The sequence below is a fragment of the Anopheles cruzii genome, chromosome 2 (genome assembly GCF_943734635.1).
Source record: "Anopheles cruzii chromosome 2, idAnoCruzAS_RS32_06, whole genome shotgun sequence".
NCBI classification, from domain to species: domain Eukaryota; kingdom Metazoa; phylum Arthropoda; class Insecta; order Diptera; family Culicidae; genus Anopheles; species Anopheles cruzii.
Genome location: NC_069144.1, coordinates 47117722 through 47140032, shown reverse-complemented (window position 1 = coordinate 47140032; position 22311 = coordinate 47117722). Strand labels below are relative to the sequence as shown.

General features: G+C 51.6%; 3 protein-coding genes across 3 annotated transcripts; 1 reads left to right on the top strand and 2 right to left on the bottom strand.

The window, feature by feature from the left end:
- Window positions 1-701: 701 nt before the first annotated feature.
- Window positions 702-3659, top strand: LOC128279145 (uncharacterized). Its single transcript, XM_053017864.1, has 4 exons — window positions 702-867; window positions 939-1213; window positions 1279-1449; window positions 1519-3659. The coding sequence occupies exons 1-4, from the start codon at window positions 702-704 to the stop codon at window positions 1705-1707; spliced, it is 801 nt and encodes a 266-aa protein (XP_052873824.1). The 3' UTR covers window positions 1708-3659.
- A 561-nt stretch (window positions 3660-4220) lies between these two features.
- LOC128279198 (neurexin-4) lies at window positions 4221-21863 on the bottom strand. The gene is made up of 8 exons (XM_053017917.1): window positions 21782-21863; window positions 17601-17720; window positions 11185-11381; window positions 9343-9484; window positions 8379-9270; window positions 6147-7696; window positions 5415-6074; window positions 4221-5339 (listed from the first exon to the last, which is right to left on the bottom strand). Exons 1-8 carry the CDS (start codon window positions 21861-21863, stop codon window positions 5149-5151), a joined length of 3834 nt encoding a protein of 1277 aa, XP_052873877.1. The 3' UTR covers window positions 4221-5148.
- LOC128268369 (L-aminoadipate-semialdehyde dehydrogenase-phosphopantetheinyl transferase) lies at window positions 13837-15128 on the bottom strand. The gene has a single exon (XM_053005436.1). The coding sequence runs from the start codon at window positions 14911-14913 to the stop codon at window positions 14023-14025; it is 891 nt and encodes a 296-aa protein (XP_052861396.1). The 5' UTR covers window positions 14914-15128; the 3' UTR covers window positions 13837-14022.
- Window positions 21864-22311: the final 448 nt, after the last annotated feature.

Below are 22311 nucleotides of genomic sequence, written 5' to 3'. Positions count from 1 at the left end.
GGAAAGTTAGTATTTTTGGACATGCGAACCCCGCTTCGCTTCGTAGTCCACTGAATCGCGCCAGTGGCAGCGGGCAAGTTAAATCATAATTTTCCTATTTATATACTACCCACAACGACGGCCCCTGTGTGAACTCCTGTGGTTGAGGTGATGACGCGGCTATGGACTCTCGCTCTCTTGCAGAATGTAGAACAATAGTCGTTCATTCCCCCGTTCAACCGTGTATCCTGAGGCGAAACACGGCGACTTGTGCGGATCAAAGCAAGCACCCTTCGTAATGGTCGAAACTTATGTTGCTACGTTGTTTGAGGGGCTCCACCCAACGAGTACTCACGTAATCTCTAGACTCCGGAACAAGGACAAGGATTAACTCCCGGTCCATCCTTCGACGAAGAGCTTTCAGGTTGCTACGATACGTGTACTAATGAGCAGGTTACTATGATGCGGAAAAAGTATTCGCGAACCAGTGGGCACGATTCGGTGCATGACAAGTGCTCAATAGGCTCTTCGAGCGTCACTTTGATGCTGGATTTGTGAAGCAATTGCACTAGAGAACATGCCTTCCCTGCGGAAATGGCGACTTTTCTCGTTTCCCGTGCTCACTTCTTTCACACCTTAATACCTTCTCCTTTTTTTGTGTCACTTTTTTAGAGTAAAACTCATCAACGTCACCAAACACCGGAGCACCAAAAGAAAGCACGATGAGAATGGATATGTTCCGGTGGCTACCGGGTGCCTGCGGAAGCCTTGGACCGGCCCTCATTCCTCCGGCGCACATCGCCGTCCTGTGGTACTTCTGGCAGAACTATTCTCGCTTCGTCGACAAACGCTTCTGCTCCTGTTCCTGCTGGGACACGGTCTTTAAAGGTATCCGAAGGACGCCGAGGCGGTACGGGATGGGATGGCACATTACTAACCTCGCTCTTAATAACTAACAGGAACGTACGAATCGGGGATCGCGTCCTACAAGCATATGTACTTCAATGCCACGCAAAACACGATGAAGATGTGGCTGCTGATCGTGATCGGTGTGATCGCGCTGTACGAGTGCACCAAGCACCTGATGCAGCTGCTGCTGCAGAGCAAGGTCCGTTACACCATGATCGTCCTGTTTCTGCTGTCGATCTTCTCCCACTACTACGCCTGGTGGGCCTATCTGAACTACTACAACGACGAGTACTACCACCAATGGAACCATCAGCTGTTTTTTACCGTAAGTCTCTTCGCAACCTCTGGCGCCCGGCGTATCCTTACTCGATTTGCCGTTCTTCATTCCAGATCACCGAGCTCATATCAACCAGCTTCGTGTTGCATCTGGCCAATGTCGAGAACCAGGTCACTGCCCGCAAAACGCTCAGCATCGTCGGCATCGCGCTGCTACACATACTGGCCAGCGGTGTCGATCAGTTCATATCAAACGTGTTCCGCGGCGAAGGCTATCCGCATCAGGTGAGACCCACTGGCCCCAGTGTTCGTAGACCAAATCGCTCATCGCTCATCGCTGTGTGTCCCCGACAGGTCGTGCGAGATCTTGGCTTCATGATACCGGACGTGATGCACCTGATACTGCCGCTCTGGTTGCTGCGCCAGACCCGGCTCGAGAGCTTCAGCACTCGGCCGTTCTACCGCGACCGGAACCTACGCCGAGACGTGGCGCTCATGTTCTTCGTCGTAACAGTATTATTCACGATCTGTTCGTTCCTGTAGAAGGAGGAGGAATGCACGATCGCCTGGAAACTTCTTCCCACCCATCACCACCACCACCACCACAAGAGTGTGGCCACACCACCTCCACCAGCTCTCCAACCACCTTCATCTGGATTTAGTGAATCAACGAACCACCGTCCTCGAGAAAAGGAAAATTGAAGCCAAACTTATTCCGGAACTGGATCAAAACGGACAAAGGGAGCGAGAGAGAGAGAGACCGTCCACACACGGAGCGTGTGGATGTCAAAAGTATTTAACAATATTTTTCATTCCTTCGTCATCAGTCACGGACACGGAAACAAAAGGGGACCGGCTACGTACGTTGTATGCTTTCTTTTGATTGACCGCGCATGCAAAGCACGCCAAATGAGACGCAACGGGACGCCAAACACATCATCATCATCATCGTCTTCATGACGTCGTGAAAGGGAGAACATATCCAGAGAAGAAGCACAGAAACTTATCACTAATTTTAGTAGAGGGTCTTGCCATAGGTCGTCGTCAGTGGAGCCCCCACAGCTTCCCGTCCCATCTCACGGCGTGTCGTAAAGGCTGATTTATTCTTCTTCCGAAACTCGCGAGCCGAGACAAAGAGAGAAAGAGACGAGAGATTTGATTGAACTGCTGCCGCTGCTTACCGGTGCCGGTTGCGCCATATCAGGATCGCCAGCTTTCCTTTCGTTCCGCTCGTTTAGGCTCCAGCCCACCACGTTGTTAGTGTTAGAGGACGTCGTCGTTGTCTTCCTGCTGCTGGAGGGCAGCAGGATTCATTTGGCTGTAAGCGGGGCGGGGCAGTAAAACCAAAATATTGAAGCATGTTAAGGCGTATTGTTCCGGAGAGCGCAGGAATGTTGAGAAGTTAGGCCAGAGGTGTTAGAGTGTGTTAGAAACACGGGCGCGCCCGAGTAACTCTTACTCTAGAATGTAGACAATAACTAACAGAACCCAACCGCTGAAAGGGGTACATGTTACGATTAAGAAATGTTAGGCAAAAGAAAATTCGATATTAAAATCCAATACACAATAATGGAAGAGAAACATACTTTCGTATAGCCACCCGCTCGATAAAAATCGAATAGTAGAATTAAAACAAAACCCCCCGTGTGTGAGCGTTAAGCGAAGGGCAATGGGCAAAGCGGACAAAACAGAAAGGAAGGAAATAGAACGAATGGGAAGCGCATTATATACACAGCCACATCGATGGACATGAACTGAGACACACGACAACGTGAAGTAGAAAATGTGTTTGTTTTGCATTAAAATACGTAACACGCGGAACCAGTGCTCAATGTGGCGGCGCAGATCTTCGCCAGCGCGCGAAACATAGTAACAAAAGAAGAATCAAAACTTAAAACTACGCTAGCGGAAGAAGCTGTAGGCCACGCCGACGCGCTGTGGCGTGAAGGAATCATGTTTTAAAACCGTAGAAAACGAAGAAGCTTCCAACTGGAAGGTCAATCCGAGGCCCCCAGTAGAACCACACAGACCACAACGTTTCGTTTCTTTCGAGTCCCCTCGTACCGCCATAGCTCTACCAGCTGGCACAGTTTTAACGCAATAGTGTGATACCACGCTTCCACTTTTATGTACATAAATTCTGTATTTGTATCAGTCAGTTTTTTTACCTACTCTGCCCTCGTACACAACAACAGTTCCGGAGGGCGGAACTGTTAAGAAAAGCGCGAAAACGATATCAATCCAGAGAGTGCGGAACGCGCAGTACACTAGGTCCAGTAGCAGCGTGTTTCTGTGTGTGCGAGTAGTGAAAATCGCCGGAAAAGCCGGATCACCGGTGTGTAGAAAACAATGCAAAGAAACAGTTTTACCGCCAAATACCACCGCGTGGTGTGTTTGATCTTCTCTTTAAGTTGCCCAAAAGCAAAGGACCCTCTCGAATATAGTGCTTCCTGCCACTCTTTGTTAACTTTGCAACAACCCTATCCTTTTTTGGTGGTACCTTTTACAACGAATGAATAAAATTCCACTTACGCGACTGCCGTTGTGCTTATTCCGCGTATTGTCGCCGTCAACGGCGCGAGACAACGCCATTGCGGTTCAACAAACCCCGTTTTCGTTTCGTTTTTCATTTCAATTTGATGACAAAAACCCCCAAAACACGTAAGTAACAAAACCCCCTTCGAAAATCAGCCTGGAATAAAGGATCTTCTCGATTGCAATCGTTTCGCCGCGGTGGCGGCAAAATCGACCGAATTTCGTTTGCCTAAAAATCCCCATAAAGTAACGGGGTAGCATACTAGCGTCGGAGGTAGCGCACGAGCCGGCGTGAACCTCCTCGGTTGCAGTCGTCGCCCAAAATTCTGTGGCCCAAAAATCGGTCTGAGTAACAAGAACTCATACCAGGCGAGAGGTAGCTCGAGCTGGTCGTAACGCTTAATCGCCCCTGAAGCGTTTACGGTGATAAGCTTACCTTTAGAGCGCGATCGATAAGCCTACCTGCTTATAAGCCCCGATCCGATCGCATCAAAACAAACAACACATGTTTTTACGCTCTCTTTCGGTTCTAAATCTTTTATTGGTTTCGCCGCTTCTTTCGAGTGACATTTTCATGGGGAAAACGGAAAACTCACCAAACGCTTCTTCGGTGACCGCGTGGATCGTTTGTGTTTTAAACGCATGGAAAGTGATCAATTATCGGGGCAGAGGAAAATTGGCAGTTCAAACATTATGTACATTCGTGTTCGTATCGCGCAATTCGTCCGCGCCCTTCGTCTCGTTACATGAAATGCAATGAAAAACGGGCATCAACCCGCGATAGCTTTCGTTTTCTCACCACTATCGAATGGCCATTCTCGTCTTTGTCCCGTGTCTGATTTTCTGCGCCGGAGATTCTGTTCGATGAATTCTAAACTTTCTCGCAACCTTTACGGGGGAGCGGGAGCAACTGAAAGAGATTCCGATTCCGTCTCCGGTCGATCTGGTCCTTAAGCCCTAAGGGGTCCGCGACGACCAAAAAACCTAACTTTACTTTTATAAAACAATGAGAAAAACATTACTTTCGCCTCCTCTTACCAACAAATTGCCTCGCACACGCCTCGTTCGCAGTAAATTGTAATGGACGGGTTGAAATTATAATAAAATTAATTACTGTACTAAAGTTTCTTTTTCTCCTTTTTTCGCTCTCTCTCCCTGCCTCTCTAAACCCTAAGCACTCTACGCACGCGGTGACCGCGGCGCAAAAGCAAAATGCTGTTGCTGGCAGCACGCAAAACGGTCACATAAATTGGAACCAAACAATACAGAAATGCTCGCTCTGTGTCTGCCTCGTTGTTGTGGAGCGCTTTTCTTCCTCCTCGCTCTCTCTCTCTCCCTCCCTCTCTCTGCTTCTCGTCGCACATATTATTTACAACTCGGTTGGAAAGTCGATCAAGGGAACAGAGAAAGGGAGGGAGCCGCAGGCAGGATGATGCCGGTCGTGCCGGTTTAGATGAAGAATTCCTTCCGCTTGGTCACCTGGTGGCCGGTGGTCGACTGCACCACGGCCTCATCCGGATCGAGAGCCGCCTCGGCACCCTTGTCCTCCTGCGTCAGGTACTCGCCCTTGTGCCGGTTCATGTACCGACTGATCAGGATCGCCACGAGCACGATCAACAGCAGCAGCACCGCAAGCACACCTGTGAAAGAAGAAACCCGAACACCAATCAGAGAACCGCTCCCTCCGTGGCCCCTTTGGCATGCGCGGCACTCACTTCCCAGGATGGCCGTATCGGGCCCGTAAGCGTCCCGCAGCCGATCCTCGTCGATCAGCGGTGGCGGACGCGTTTCGATCTCCATCGGCGGGTGCGTGACCGGTTCCACGCCACAAAAGTCCTCCGTCAGCGGGCCACCGATCGCTTTCACGTTCGACGGTGGGTTCTGCTGGAACAGGAACTTCAGCGGGTAGATGTCGTCGAACTCGACGCGCGAAATGCACCCCACGAACCCGTCCTTCATCGACTCGTTCTTGCCGATGTACATGTACTCGATGTTGTTGAACTGGGCGTCGGCCGAGTCCTTGATGTTGAAGTGGTACTCCTGCGGCTCGTAGTTGTCCACCACCAGCTGCACCGTCGAGCCGGCGTCTTTGCGCGAGAAGCGTACATCGTGGTACTGGCCGAGCCCAAAGTGCTTGTTCGGGTAGATCAGCTCCTGCCGCTCGAACCCGAAATCGAACACCACCTTCAGGTGGCCCGAGTTGGACACACTCAGCGTGAGGTACTCTTGCGTGATGTTGCTGAAGAACCCGAGCAGGAAGCCCTTCGGGTTGGTGGTCGTAAAGCCGACGCGAATGCGCTCGGACAGTGTCGACCGGAACGCACCCTGGAAGTCGTACTTGATCGACGATGAGGATCGCATATTGACACCGATTTCTGAAAGAGAGTGAACATTGTGAGTGCTTTGCGTGTGTGCGATCGCGACTCGCGCGACGGTTGACGGCTTACCATCGGCACAGATCGGCCCCTTGAACGAGCTCCAGCGGCAGTCGCAGTGGAATCCCTCGTAACGCTCGGTGCACGTTCCGTTGTTAAGGCACGGGCTCGACTCACAGCGTCCTACACACCCGGGGAGCACACCGTACATGCCCCGCTCGGCGTGCGATCGCAGATCGATCGGTTCACCGTTAAGCAGCAGTGCCCGAATGCACCCCACGTACCCGTCGCGATAGTCCACCCGGGCACCGATCGTGAGGGACGAGTTGAGGTGCAACGCACGCACCGGGCCCGGCGGTTCCCGGACTTCGGCCTTCGTTGCGCCATCCACCACGAGCCGAGCTTCCTTCCGGTTGCGCTCCACGCTCACCGAGTGCCACCGATCGTCGTTCAGCCAGTTGCTCATCTCCACGTACACCTTCTGGGTGCCGGTGCCGGCCTGGTACTCAAACAGCAGCTTCGTGCCACCGACAATCTCGAGCCGAATGAAATCGGTCGGACCGCGCGAATCCAGCATCACGGCGTTCTCCGTGGTCGTCTTGAACTCGAAGTAAATGTCTCCCGAGTGGCCCATATCGAACGTGGGCAGCTCGATCGTTGCGTCCGCAATCCGGAACGTGACCATGTTGTTAAACAGACTGTCGCCCGAACAACGCAACGGTCCCAGCGTGTAGCGTCCGAGCTTCTCGTCCACCGGCGTTCCGGTGTCTCCGAACCGTAGGCCGCGCACCGGCAGGTACTCCTTCTCCCGGATATCACCGCCGTCCTCGAGCCACTCGAGACTGTTCGAGTCACAGTTGCACCACTTGGTCGGATCGGCACAATCGCCGACCACACCGCACTGGCACTTGCGCGACCCGGGCAATGCACCGGCCCAATAGTCCATCGGTTGATTGTGGCGCGATACCCACCACGCGTACGGGCGGAAGTTTTCCGCCTCCGACGGTGAGTTGAAGAGGCGCGAAGAGCGACACGCATACGTGAGCGTTTGCCAGCATTCCGACGAGCGATTAAGGAGCGCCTCGATCTGGGGCAGTTCGGCTTCGTAGATGATGTTTTGCTCGAACGAGCCCGGCTCGGCGAACCCATCGACGCGGGTCGTGTGCTCCGAGCTGTGGCTCAGCACCGTCACCACGCGCCCATCGGACATGAACTCGCACGTCACCGGAAACGGGGCCAGTGGACCACTACCGTCCACATCGATCTCGATCCGCTGCCGTTGCTTCACGTCGTGCACGTTCTTGAACGCTTGGCACGACAGCGCATTCATCGGCGTGTGGCAGACGGCTCCGGCGTACCCGGTTCCGGTGCAGTCGCACGTAAACTCCATCGAGTTCTGCTTGCACAGCGCGTTGTGCTTGCACGGGTTCGGATTGCACCGATCGATCATGTGGCAGGCATCGAACAGGATCTCGCCCTTGCAGCAGTACTCTTCCTCCTTCCAGTCGGTCGGGATCCGGTAGTTGCCGTCGATCGCGAACGAGCGCATACAGCCCACGAACCCGTCCTTCGTTTTGCCACCACCGATGTAATACAGCGTGCCGGTCGTTATGTCAATTTGTCTGTTGAGAAGGAAGCGAGACATTAGCATGTCAGTGCAGCAAACGAAACGTAGCAGTACCGAGAAGGTTGGTCAGGGTTGGAGAAATAGTTTAAGCATCTTCAAGGTGCGACTCTTTTTGAACACAAGAGGCGTCACAAGAGGCATACAAAAGCAAGTAATAAGTAAAGCTAATCTGGGCATACACAATTCTACTCAAACGATGTCAGATTGGTTAACAACTTAATGCTATGTTTACTACGATTAAACCTAACGTCACCTGTCATCAGCCTGTCAATGCCCGAATGGTCTGATCCCGAGGTTCAAAACCATTTTATTAACCCAATGTCTTACAAAAACCCTACCAATTCTCCATTTTCCGTCCAAATGACCGTTTCTGACCGTTTTGTATACGCTTATGGTTCTAAAACTCACATCGACTAAATGCCAAGCGGGCCAGCGAAACAAAAATCCATGTGTACTATGATTGTTCCTAGAGCATCGCTTCATCACATCGATTCTGAAGTGTGAGCTAAGCATTCATTTAACTTCAATCTCATCTCACCGACTACTCCTTACAAAATTATTTGCAATCTTCAAACGGCAAATTTCACATCTATCTAGTCATTCATAGAAAAAAAAGGACAAGAGGACGTCCGACTGCTGTGTGTGACCCTCCCGCTACACCCAGAATCGGAACTCACTTATTCGTTTCCATCGGCCGATTGTCGATGCTTAGCACCAGGTTGTTCTTCTTCATCGTCAGCATCAGGTGGTGCCAGTTGCCGTCGTTAAACTGCTCCTCGTAGTTGTCCAGTATCGTGCCCGGGTTGTGCTCGTAGTTGTCGTCCTTTAGGCGCACCTTCACCTTACCGTCCTGCAGGAACACCTGCACGGAGCCTTGCAGGAAATCGTGGTGCAGCATCAGGCCCCGCTCCTCGTACGTCCGGAACGCGAAGCTCACGTTGAACTGGCGCGAACTGTAGTAGCCCTTCAGGCGGGCGTGCGAACCGCGCGTCAAGAACGTGACCGGGTGAATCGGCGGTTCCGGGCAATTGTAGTTCACGTTCACCATCCGGTACCGCAGGTGCTCACCGTCGTAATACGCATCCCTCATCTCGCGGAAAAAGTTGGTCGCGTTAAAGTGCAAATTCTCGATGCACCCCGTAAAGTTCTGCTGAATGATGAGGCCCTCCTGCAGGTTCGGCACGCCGCCAATTAAGAACTCGCGGTTCAGGTTCAGCTTATCGAACTCGCCCTTGATGCGCCGCTGCACGATCACCCGGTCGACGCTGAAGATGATGTCGCGACGGTTGCGCGAGATGATCACGTCGTGCCAGATGTTATCATCCAGCAGACTGCCGACCGACAGTGAGGTCATAATTTTCGCACCCAAGTCCACGTTCAGCACCATTCGGTTTTCCTTGATCTGCAGCGCAAAGTAGTCACCCTGCGTGCCGCGCGAGTACAGCAGCACACCGTTCGGGTGGGCCGTCTTGAACCGGAACCGGATCGATTCGCGCGTGGAAGCGATCGGATCACGCAGCAGATCGTACCGCACCAGCCCGGTGCCGTTGAAGTAAACGCTTTCCGATTCTGCAACACAAAAGGAACAGTATTAGCAGAGACAGGACCATAGGCCGGATGATAGGTCGAGGGGACACTCACCATAGTGGCAACCGTACAGCTCCGCACGCAGCGAAATGCGGTTCTGCCACCGGGTCGGATTGACGCGTACCCACTGTGCGATGATCGGCACCTCGAACGTGTTCGTCCGGATCGAATCCCCGTTCTTGTTGCCTTTGAACAGCTGTGGCCCGGAAGCAGGATAATACAAAAAATACGCATTAAAACTCCGGGAACTCATGATCACTTTCGGGACGAAACGCGCAACGGGGCGCTGTGATTCTTGTCGGGATTGGAAACGGAGTACTTCGGGAGGAAGGATCAGATACTGCGAAGCGTGTCGTGTTATCAAACGGCGAAGCCATGCCGGGTGTTAGTTCGATTATCACAAACCATTAGGAAGAGAGGTTAGAGGGAATTAGTAGTCACAATCAATCAATCTACTACTCGTGCCATTACTAATAAGGCATTCATCGACTTGTTAGTATCGACAAGTTATGGTGTAATAGAAAAAAACAATCCTCTTTTCAGGCCTCCCCGCATTTCTTTCGAAACACACAAAACACGGAGTACGGCCACAGTACACAGCAGCAGCAGCACCAGCCACGATCGCCGCCGCGTTGTACTCTCGCAATTGACGGACAATACACAGGATACACTGGACAGGCAGGTTGGTTGGTTCCTGGGGTCGGGGAAACGTGTTACTTTACCTGCTCCTCGCCACCACTGTCGGTGACGGATTTCCACAGTTCTCCGTCGTCCGAGTACTGGACGATGTACTCGGTGACGCACTCGCTCGTCGCGGCCCGCCCGGCGGTCGCTATTTTGCGCACCATCCGCCGCTCCCCGAGATCGATCGTCAGGAAGTGGAAGTACGTGTTTTCGACCGGTGTCCACGCCGATCGTCCTGTGTTCGTGCCGCGAGAGGGCGAATACAACACAGTTGCGAGTGGAGCGGACGGAACAACAAAATATTGGGTTTGCCGAGAGAGATTGATTAGTTCGGAAGTGGTTAGTGGTCGATTTTTGTATCGATTTTGGTGCAGAAGTCGAGCAGCAACAGTAGCGCAGCCACCAGCGCAGCGGGACGGTCGACGAGAAGAGGCACAATCAAACCATCATCCGAAACCATCAATTCGGGGCAGCCAGAAGGAAAATGGAAGAAAAACGTTTAGCTGATTAGTTTCAGAAGACACGACGACGCTTGCGCACGCAGCACTTTTGCATGGTTTAATGGTAAATATGTCCACGGCTGAAAACAAACATTTGAAACGCTTAAATAACCTTAATCGTAAACATTCATATGTACATTCATTCAGCCACACCGAACCGCATCGCTCCCGCAGGGGAGAGACGTTTACGCCCGTCACCGGAAAGAAGCAAGGGTCACCCGGACCAATCCAGAAGATAGCGGGGAGGCCAAGAGTTAGAAGGAAAAGCAGCAAACTCATTCACCACACCACGCGCACACGACTCTCTTTTGTTAGCTCAGAGTTGCAACCGGAAGTTCCCAACACCACACACCAATGACGCGCCAGCCGCCATGACCAGTGACCCATCGGTGAAGATTTAGAGGGTTAGCAGAGAGAGAGATATGCAAAACGGGCCACTATTCACAACCAGACCCGGGAAAGAGTGTCCACACCAAAGTGCCAAGCTAGCATAGGAAGTCGCGATTAGTGATGAGTTGAGATGGGCATGGGGGAAGAGAACTGGGACGAGCACACCACCGCTGTCGCTGTTCGCGAGGTGTGACGACTTGCATGCGCCGTGTCGTGTCTTCGTCTTGCAAAGTGGCAAATATGAGGAATGCGGAGGGTGATGGATGTCCTGTCTTCACGGCGATCGCTCACGATCCGATCTGCACACGGCGCAGGGGGTTACCTTCGTGTTGCCGCCCGGCTCTTTGTAGTCGGTGTAGTCGAGACCGTTGAAGCCGTAGCTTATGCTGTACTCGGTCAGATACTCGTTACTGTGCGGCCGGCCCTGCGTTTCGATGCGGGTGATGTTGCGCACGTCGCCCAGATCGATAATGAACTGCTGGTCGAAGTCGGTCTGCTGGGCGGTCCAGGAGTATCCACCTTTGGGTATGTGATTTGGTTTTGAATTGTGTAGAAAACACGAGAACATCATGTGAGGAAGTGTGTACAAAAGGCACAGTTGAGAGAGCGAGAGAGAAAGAGATATTACAAGAAGGAACGACCAGAATATAGCACACACACACAGGAAACAAGGACATTGGCACACAACAAAGCTCACAACGATCGAGTGTTATTTGGACGGGACAACGATTTGACGAGAATGTAAATCCTGGGCCTGAATCCTGGGTATTTGCCCACCATTTGTTCGCGCATCATCGATCGGTCGTTGCATCACAACCCCCGGCGGGAACCGCAACGGATCACGAAAGTAAATAATTGCGTTCCGGTGGCGACATTACGCCCAGCAGCGCTTGCGACGTCTCGGTTCAAAGAACCCCCTTTCGGTAGAGTACCGCCACTGGGAACTTCCTCTCCCAGTTATGATCCCTTACGCCAATAAACCGTCATATCCACGCGGTCGGGGCGGTGTCCTGTTTCGTCCCCTTTTCGTGATCCCGTTGTTCCCGTTCAAAAAGTCCCAGATGAATGTCACAGCAAGGGGTGCGACGGCCGGCAACCCGTACAACAATTGAATAACGGTCCTCGGGCTCGGGTTGGGATATCCTTCCACACACACGACACGATCACGCTCGGGACAGCAGCGTGGCTTGAAGAGCGTTCCGTCGAGAGGCGAGTTCTTGAACAAGGATCATTTTTTCCCCGCTTCACGACCATTTGATCGCTTTGTTGGTAAACGTTTGGCCGGCCGCTTTTATAAAATTGCGTTCCATTTGATTAGGCACATTTCCTAACCGTTTCCACCGACCTATCGAAAACCTATCGATAGCTCAATACGCGAGAAACAAGCAACAATCTTCCGGGAGCCGTCGCCGCCAGAAGGGTAACACATAAATTGAAACATAAATAATGGCCACGGCGGCCGACGGCGAAACGAAAGTGAAAACAAGGGAAGGGCTCACTCGTGGCAGGCATAATTTGTTGTGGCGTCAAACAAATGAAAACAGTATTACCTTTTTTCATCGACCCGAATCGAAGCAGGGGTCCTAACAAACCCATTTAGGAACCGGGTAATTTATGCATCCGCCGTTTTCGCCGGTTTTCGATTAAACTGAGCGCTTGGAGTTCGATTTGTGAGGTTATGGATTGCATCGTGCCCCGGCGTATTGTCACGCGTCATCGAACTAACGCCCGCGGGTAGCCATTCTGCCCAGGCTGCAGATGTCGGGAGAAAAATCAATAGGCCGGCCACGGACAGTGGACAGAATGCGGACACTTTGCGGATGCGGACACAAAGGTGCGGCACAAGATGGCGTACTGCCAGCATTTTGCATCATCCGCAAAGGTTGAACTTTTTACCAACTATTCGGCCGACGGTCCATTCGGATCGTACAGTAAACTCCCGTTAGTCTGCGGTGCCCCTGGTGGTGCTTTACACGCTAAATGGTGCAGCACGCCACACACCCGGTGAGGTAGCGATCATTCTCACCCGATAACCCCACCGGAGTCACGTGCGGGGCTCGCGCGCTCGGTGTTAACAATTTAAAATGCGCATCTCGGAACGGTGGGGTGTGCCTTTAAATTCATCGGCCCACTTTGAGCAGTGTTGGCGCATTCATGATACAGATCTTACATGTTCCTTCACTTCGAGGACCAGCAATGTGAAAAAGCCAAGAAGCAAGTTTCCTTGAGACACACTAATGGCGGCGGCCGCACTAAATGACGGTTGCTACTCCAAACACGGCATGCTTTAATCGCAGCCCATCATTTGATGCATCCTTTGCGTGTTAGAGAGAGCCTACTATGCTCCGTGCGTGCTGTCTGTATTGCAAACAGATCCATCTAGTGTGCCGAAAATCGCGTGGCTTGAACCCGAAAAGAAACAGCAAACTTGGATCACAGCAGAGCGCCTACTACTAACGGAAGGACCTGGGCAAGCCATCGTTTGGCTTCCAACCGCAGTGTAGCATGTGTGTGGCTTTGTTGTGAAGTTTCTGTCACGGGTTACGGCGACGGCGACCCTAAACCGATGGTTCCGTACCGTTTGTCTCATTATGGATCCAACAAAATATTTGCACCATAAAACCGAAAGCCGCGAGGCAGATGGCTACGATGGTACGCTGTCCCTCCCATCCACCAACCCAACGCGCGATAGGTCAATATTGTAGCGTGCCTTTTTGCTATTACTCTGTATCCGCGCACAAGGCTCTGTCGCCACCGCTTCTGGCCGTGTATGTCGTGCGGAAAGACTAAAATTTATTGCCAACATTATCCAGCGCAGCTCAAGGAGACAACTTCACGGCGTGCTGCGACGGACTTTCTTTCTGGGTCACCCAAACGAAGAGGAGACAAAAGGGAAGCCAGCGGCGAAGAAAGCTTGCCCCGCGGGCACGTACCGTGTATGGCGCCTATAGTTTCTGTGTACGAGTGTGTATATTTACCACCAAAAAATGAAAATAACAACATTATAAATCTATCGTATATAGAGGGCCAAAAATGGTTAGTACAACGCCTGTAGTGTGTGTGCATCGTGTGCGCATTTTGCAATTTTATCACCCTTTGCGCCTCGCATCCTTCACCATTTTAAAATATCTGTGTCTTTAAAAGCTTCCTCCGGGTCCGTTCATTTCAGGTTCTTATACTCTTTGCTAATAATACCGTCGCAGTAGTTCTCATCGATCGCCAACAGTGGCCGGTGGCCTTCGACGAGTGTATTAAAATCGATCAGTTCGAAGCAGTTCTCGCGCAGCGTGTCCTCCGCCGTCAGCGGGCCAGCATTTTCGAGCGACACCGCAACGCAGTGATCGCGATCGATCAGTGATTCTTCAAACCGCCAGCCAACCATCGGTTCACCGTTGACCCGCAGTGTCGTGTCGCAAACGGTGCGGTCCCGTGACAGTGTGTCGCTGCAAATGCGGAAGTTGATCTTTCGCAGATCAACCGTAATGCCAACGCCCACGTTCTTCACGTAGCTCTCCTTTAGGCACCAGTTGCGCATGAACGCTTCCAGCCGAGCCGGGTCGTCCGGTCTGCCGCGGATGTACTGCCACTCGTCGTCGGAGAAGTTCCGGGTCATCAGGCGAAAAAACTCCTCCAGTGGTTTCCCTCCGCCGTGCTCGATCTTCATCACGTCGACACCGATTTTCGGTACACTGCCACCAGGGTCGCTGCCAGCACCGGTGGCCAGCCCAGCCAGCACCGCATATCGGCCCTGGTGCGAGACGTTAAAATCCACCGTCATATCGTCGGCGTTTTTCAGGAACGGTTTGCCCTTCGAGTCGCGAGCAAACGCGATCTCGTCGTACGCCATGTTGGTGGCCAGCTGGACGAATCGGCGCATCATCAGTCGTCCGATGAGGGACGCATTGAAGTCATCCCGGAACACGAACCGTGACAGTCGGAGCTTCTCCTCGGGCTGAATGCAGGACGTGGCGAGCAGTAGATCGGCCGCGGTCGGGTGCCAGCTTGCGAGATCGAAGGCCCATCGTACATGCCCGCCGCTCCGGAGGGACATGCTGCCCTTTGCTGCTCTGGCGCAAGATGTGATGTACACGACGAAGGCCCTTCTCACAAGAAACAGAACCGATTCGCGCACTTGCTAAACGGCGAACTTTGCGGTTATCAAGCACAGCCACCACTGGTAGGCGCGATCATCGTTGTTACTTTGCGTGATAACAAAACAACTTCTGATAAATTTATTTACAAAATCGTGTGTACATCTCAGTGAGACGCAATTTCGTTGTTTGACAGATCAATTTTGACAAGTGAGCTGCGATGGGCGGGCGAACGAATTTCGCCTGCCGAGCGAAATTCATCCGAGCAACCATCGGATCGGTGAGTGTTCTCACCGCGTCAGTGAGAAAAATGTCTCACCGAACCGGCCAACGACGACGCTGCAAGTGATGTTTTATAATTGAACCGCCGTATTATTTACCACCCCATAATCGCGCGGGTCAAGCCCTAAAAGTGTGTACAACCCCGCGAGCAGATTGACCAAATGTGGGTTACGGAGAGGAGGCCCGATGTGGTCATCGCAACAATTGTAATTTAACCTCTTTTGGCTCTCCGCTGCAACAAAAGCGCTTTGTACCGGGGATTTCCTCGTAAGCTGGGCGGATTTTAAAAACGCGGCACACGTTCGCGGCCACCACCCAAAAGATTTACTACAAAGTATAGACGTTACAGTGGCACGTTAATTCCTTCACATTTGAAGTGCGTATCGGCGGCGACGGCGTTGAAATAGATACACTTGCGCCGCGCGACGTCCTACCCGCGGGTTGATATCCTTCCATTCCGGCCGTTAAAATAATGACAAGCATGAGGGGATGTTTGCCAACCGTGGCGGCCTCCAGGCGTGCCCCGATAGGATGTCTACGTGTGTTCCGAGAAAGAAGGACCCATTCCACAAGTGACAAGGAGCCTCGTCTTTGCGCTATCGATAATTTACATAATAACCCTACTTCCCCTGCCTATCTACCAGACACTGGAGCTGGATCACGAAGGAAGACGGCGGATGTCCTAATGAGCCCTCCAATCTTCAGGTGTATCGCATCGCATTAAGAGCGGATTTCTCTTCAAACACTCGAACCGAACCGACAGCAATTATCTCGCAAAAGACTCGTAGCGGTTCTATTTTTATGTCCACCACCCGGTAACCCGGTTACATGAGTCACGACGACCTCGGTCGCATTTTCAGCCACAAAATGATGTCGAAAAATTATGTGCAAGCTTCCATGTGGAGCATCTCGAGTGGCAATAAATCATCTTCACGTGGAAGGGGCCACTAAGGAAACAGTTCCGATTCGAGATAAGTTCAAAGTACGCGCGAGGATCGAATATCAATTGGCCACCAGCAGATCGCCTGCCAACAAACGTGTGCCGTACGTTAGCCCGTTTAGCATATGGACGATCTACCTCGGTCCCACCGGAAACGGAACGTGTCGTGGGCCAAGAAACTGCGCCAATGGTCTACACAGATAGCTGGGAATATTTGTTGCTCCGTCACCAGCTCAAACCAGGTTGCAGTGGCAATGTGTCCAGAAAACCAGATGACGATCGATACACACGCCACGTCCCTGTCGTGCTGTTAGACAGATTGCAGTATTGGCGGCAGCCGGCTTCGGTAAAGGGTCGTCGACAATCCGCACCGGGACTGCGGCTCATCACCTGACCCCTGAGAGGTGTGGGAGCGATGATGCAGCGTGGGTGCGTTGAGCATGACGCAATTGCAGTACGCCCGGCCCGGGAGGTGATGATGCAGCTGTCTCCCCGTTTTCCATTTAAAAGGAAAAACTCGGTGCCATATGGCAATTGTTGGCAGGGCGCGCGTGAGAAGCATCACTGGCCGGGTTCGCGATTTTAGTTAGTTTTTTACGATTACATTTTATGATAATGATTGTGGCCTTAGCTTCCCTGTGACATGGCACAACCTTAGGCTTGGTTTAAGACTATTTAAAATAAACTATCCATTTTCTAAACTCGCCGGAAAGAAACGCAACGCCAACGACACGCAAAAGCAGCTATTTTTGTGGCCCCAGCACGACCCGAAAATAAAGAACTCTCGAACGAGTTTTGTCCCGCGGAACATTCAGGAAGCAATCGGTTGAAAACAGGGAAATGTAATGGGAAACAAGTTGCACAAGAGCACACACAAAAACACACATTTACACACACACATTGTGGACATATGGAAACGATAAGAAAATATTGCATTAAAAATAATCAGCCCCCAACCAACCCCGACGACGTCGACGCGACGAGAGAAACCGGAACGAAGTAAAACAAACAGAACATAAATCAGAGAATATGGATATTTTTGTATGGGGTGGGCCTTGGCCAAAAATTATGTGAAACCATATTCCGCCTTTTTTACGGCTCTTCCGGCAACACGCTCGTGCCATGCTGAGAGGTGATCCTCTCTCGTTTTTGGTCCTGGATCGGATTCGGCAACTTTGGAAAGCGGAACGGAACGGACAGCAACCGACCGTATCCGGGGCCGGTGGTTGCCCCGTTTCGGCACTGTGTAAACTGTGAAAAACCAGATCTACTGTCGCTGCCGAATGATGCAATGGCCGTTAAATTTTTTTGGCGATCCTCTGGAAGGTGTTCAGAACACCGAGCCGATTGATTCGTTCGTCTCCTTCGTCTTTCACACTCGGCAAGCCAGCAAACCTGTGAAGGCCAGATGAAGCCCCAACTTACCGTTTAGCCGGGCATTTTCTGGTCCGCGTTCACGCAGATGCGAAGTGGCCGATAGGGCCGCATGCTCCAGCAGTGGCTCGCTGCAATCGTACTCGGAGTAGTAGCTTTTTTGGTAGTATTCTGAAAAAGGGCAACAAGGGGATTAAGAAATTAGTTAATTATTACAAAAGCGGAAAGTGAAAAACAAATTGGTGTCATAAAATAGATAGACCATAGAGGCGAGAAGCCCCCAACTTGTGTTTCCCTTCTCTTATCAAAGGGTCCTGGCGTTAATGGCTTCAATCCGCGCGCGTCCTTCCTGATTCTGGGCCTCGGCAAAAGCTATTAGACGAGGCCCACGCCCGCCTAATGGACAAACATATGGCGAATAAACTCAAACTTCCTTCCATCAATGTTTTGCGGTGGCGCTATTCTGAAGGACACTCGGAGGACTCGGCCAAAACCAAACGGGGCGCGGTAGAGGATGATTGTAAAAACGGGTTTCCCGGAACGCGTCCGTAACACGATTTCCGACATCCGATATTTTTCGCTTCGCTGTCGGAAGCGACCGCGCATGGATTGTGGGAGGCTTTCAACATCGACTTTCTTGTGTCCCGAAACACGCCGCAAGTTTTCTTCCGTTTTCCTTGCTTTTGGAGCCACTAATAAGGCTATTCCAACGGGAGTATTCTCAACAGCTCGATCGCGCGATCAATACATTATTGGCAACGTATTTTTCCATCCAACCAGGGCCATTTTTAAATCTTCCGTCATTCGGGGTCATTTCGAATTGTCTAGAAGGGTAAGCCGAAAAGAAAATCATCATCCGGAAGAGCGCTTAACGTTTATTGCCCTTTGAAAGGGGGTAATTTACTTCGCCCAATATTAACTTCCAGAGTTCTGGTTAATTATTTTTCTATTGGCAAGCGGAAACAGAAAACCAATTTCGAAGACAGTCTTTGGTGAAGCCTTTCAAAGGAGCAACCCCGCTTGTGAAAACAATAAACGGAAAATGGTCCTTTAATGGTCCACTTGAGGCTGCTCTATCTTCAAACTATCGATGCCATCGGCAGGCACGAAACAGGACGCATCCTCTCAAACAGGACAACGCGCGAATTGAGCAAATGAAACACCAAACACAGACCAGAGGCCTCTCCCCCCGGGCAACGGTTCACAGAGAGTAAGTGTAGCGGCCGCATAAATCACTAACGGAAGGCCAGACAGCACAGCACAGCGATGGCCAATCCCATTGTTTTATTGGACCTAACGGACATTCAGTTTTTCCAGCAAGAAACTCCACCTAAAAGGGCGTATCACCCTCCAGTGAGCGCCAGAAACAGGTTCCGGATCCTTTACACAGCACGGTGGCCACAGACTAAAAACACGCACCGCCACGGCCGCGCTTAGGGTGAGGGTTTCCCCGACACCAAAAAGGGGGCGCTCTGTCTAGGGCGTCGTGTCCCCTTTTTTTGCTCTCCTTGACTTTACTCACTACTATAGAGTGTGGTCCGTTGCGTCCTGCCCAATGTCTTGGGCCGCCGCATTCTTGACGGTTTTCGTGCGGCAGCAGCAATCAACAGTCTAAGGAGTTTCCAGTCAGCCCTACTGAGGCGGGCCGCCGCACCGTGTCACTCATTGCGCGGCGGGTGTGCTGCTGAGAATTATTATTGCACAACGTGAATATTGAATTCCTTTCGAAGGGATTCAACCTCCCCAGAACCATGACCAAAGACAAGAGCGGAGCTGCAGTTCCGTTCGAAAGAGGGGTTGCAGTTCGGGTTTGCGCCTATACAGTAGGGACAACGGCAAGGGGTGAAAACTAGTTCAAACATAACTAGAACGGTGACAACTGATGGGTTGGCCGCTCGTACTCGTTGGCTCAGATTCGCCTCAGCCCAAAGCAACGGGTTATGATGGGCGGCTATGAATTGGAAACGAAAATCAATATAAAAAAACGGCTACAACGTTGCGTTGAGAGACAAATTGAATTAAACTTCGGTTTTTTTCTGAGTATTTATTGCATCATTTAATATGTTCCAGTCAACTTCGAACCACCATTTTCCCGAAAACCAATTAACCGTCCTTCTTTTAATCTTTAACGTTGATTCTCAAATCGCCACCTTTTTAAATGCTGACAGCTGATCGGATTAATTTCATGGACCGATTTGTATCTACAGACAAATCAGAACGATCGATCTTTCCCGTGAACGATTAGGTCTGACGCCGCGTGCTGGTCATCAATTTCCGTGGGAAAATGTGGTGGCACGCGGACAAAACCTAAATGACAAAACTTCCCCCGAGCGGCTAAGGATTAAGTTTTTTTTACTCTGCAACACCATCATATTGTCAAATCAAACGTCGGTTCGTGTAAAAAATGAGCAAAACTCAAACTCACAAGAACACGTGCCGCACACATTAGACCCAGGAAAAGCCGGAATCCCTTCCGGGATGATTTCTCGTCCGCTCTCTGTCCCCGGTAGAACTTATCGATTTTCCGACACACACATACGTACACACGGAAACCCGGCTTTGCCGGCACGGAAGTGCCACCGGCCGGTTGTTGTTACCCGGTGGACTGGTGCATGCGCCACGGATGACCGAACGGTAGCCAAATCTCAACTGCGCAGCATCCACACAGCATTTTGACAGCAGTAGCACCGACGGTCGGGAGAATTGCGTGGCGGCCAAGGAAGAGGGACACGCCAACATCGCCGCCAGACGGCAACATCTCACTCGTCCACGTGCTAGCTCGTCTTTTGCCCCGATTTCGGCAACCAGGTACGCGGTGCGGATCAGGGTACGTCTGTCAGGCGCCGCCGGACGCCGTGTTTGACGGATTGGTTCTCATTTAAAAACAATTTAAAACCCTGTTACACCAGACACACGCTACCCACGTCGTGCGGGACGAGGTCATTAGGAAGAAAGTGGTCGACGCATCACCAGCGGGCCTTAGTAAACACCAAACCAAGACAAATGGTTTGATAAATAATAAAATCATCCCTTTCGACCTCGATGAGGGTCCTCGACCACAAATTGGTGCTGGTTGGGAAATGTCTCCTCCGTGGCCGTAACTCGCTTTCGAAACTCTTTTTATCTGGGCCATCTTCTTCCTAACGGCTGACGCGAAAAACATGAGGATAAACAGATTGGCCCCCCGAGCGACATACGACAAGGCACAGCCGTTTCGCTATTTTAAGGTTTTCCAACTGGGCGCGGTATGGCGTGCTTCCTTTCCGCTATCCGTGGCCAAGAGGTCGTTCGTCGGTGGCGTTTAAATTTTCCCGTTTGCTTCCCCGCATATCGTGGTTGCTTTGAATCCTCGTGTTGTCGCTGTAGCCAAACAAAGTGATCGCCATTTTTCATCCAACAAGAGGTCCGTAGGGGCGCGCTGAAGGAGTTTAAGGAATTAAAGTTCTGTTTGTTGCAACAAAACGAATCGAAAAGCACCTTCTCTGCATGATCTTACCGCGAGGATCGGTTTACGGAAAAAAGTGGAATTGTGGTGTTGTGTGATCCCGCGCGATACACGCCCAGAAAAGTCACACCACGACTACTGCGATCACGATGCAGAAAACAACAAACACACGGTAACGCGACATCATCAACAACGTCACCGTGTAATTGTCAGGCGACGGTGTGTACGTTGACGGAACGGTGAATCATCCGCGCGCGATGATCGCGTCGCCAGCGTTCAAGTGTGACTCACGTTTCTCTCACGCGGACGCCAAGAAGGGGCATACCCGGGAACCGCCGCACTTACGTCGCGTCATTAGATAACGCTTATCACGCATCATCAATGGGGGAGGCCGCCAGCCAGACGGCGCCAAGCGCTGGTGCGTTTATTTACAAACATTTCGCTGTCAAAGTTCGTGCTGCTTGCAAAAACAAAAACCGTTGGCCGAAAATCAGTGCCCGCTTCGGAACAGTGGTGCGCGTTGGTGGTGGTGGTCTGGGCAGCACGAGTTCCTCTTTCGCACCAACACACATTGCGTGCCGCGCGCGCGGTTAAAACCCGTTCCGGGTGCGAAAGGGACGGGGCTAGGGTTTGGCCAGGTGAGCCACCACCGCCACGAACACCAAAGTGGGCTTTTAACCACGAGCATAATAATAATACCGGACAGAAAGGGTGCTTCAAACGGACGAAACGTCTTCAAGAATGGGCGAGGCTTCTCGCGTGTGGCTGTGTGTGTGTGCGTACGTACCTGCTGAAGTTATGCTAACGGCGTGAAGCAACAGTAAAACCGTGGCAAGTGGCAACCACTGGCCCGTGGGGGATTTGCTCATTTTGTCGCCGTTTCGGGAGCTTTCAATCTATAATGGCCTTTCGGGAGGGAACATCACACATTTCATTCGAAAACGCACAGAAAGAGCTGCTTGCCACACACTACACACACACGGCTGTGGCTATGCTATCTTGTTTTCACTTCACGTTAGCACCTGCACTGTGCGTCTCACTCTCGGCGCCTACTGCTCTAGGTCCCCGTGGAGGGAAAACGGGTTTCACGTGGATAGGTGGGCCCGAAATGGTGGGCCAAAGTGGCCAGCGAACAATTACACCACCCCCAAGTACACGCGGGTTGGAATGTTGCACAAAGTTGCGGACACACAACACAGTATAAGAACCGGTCTAAACGGAACGCACGAAAATGCGTCCGAACTCAACCACGATGTTTTTGACTCTGACTCTGAATCTCACATTCGAATCTCACATTCGAACCTGAACCTCATTCGA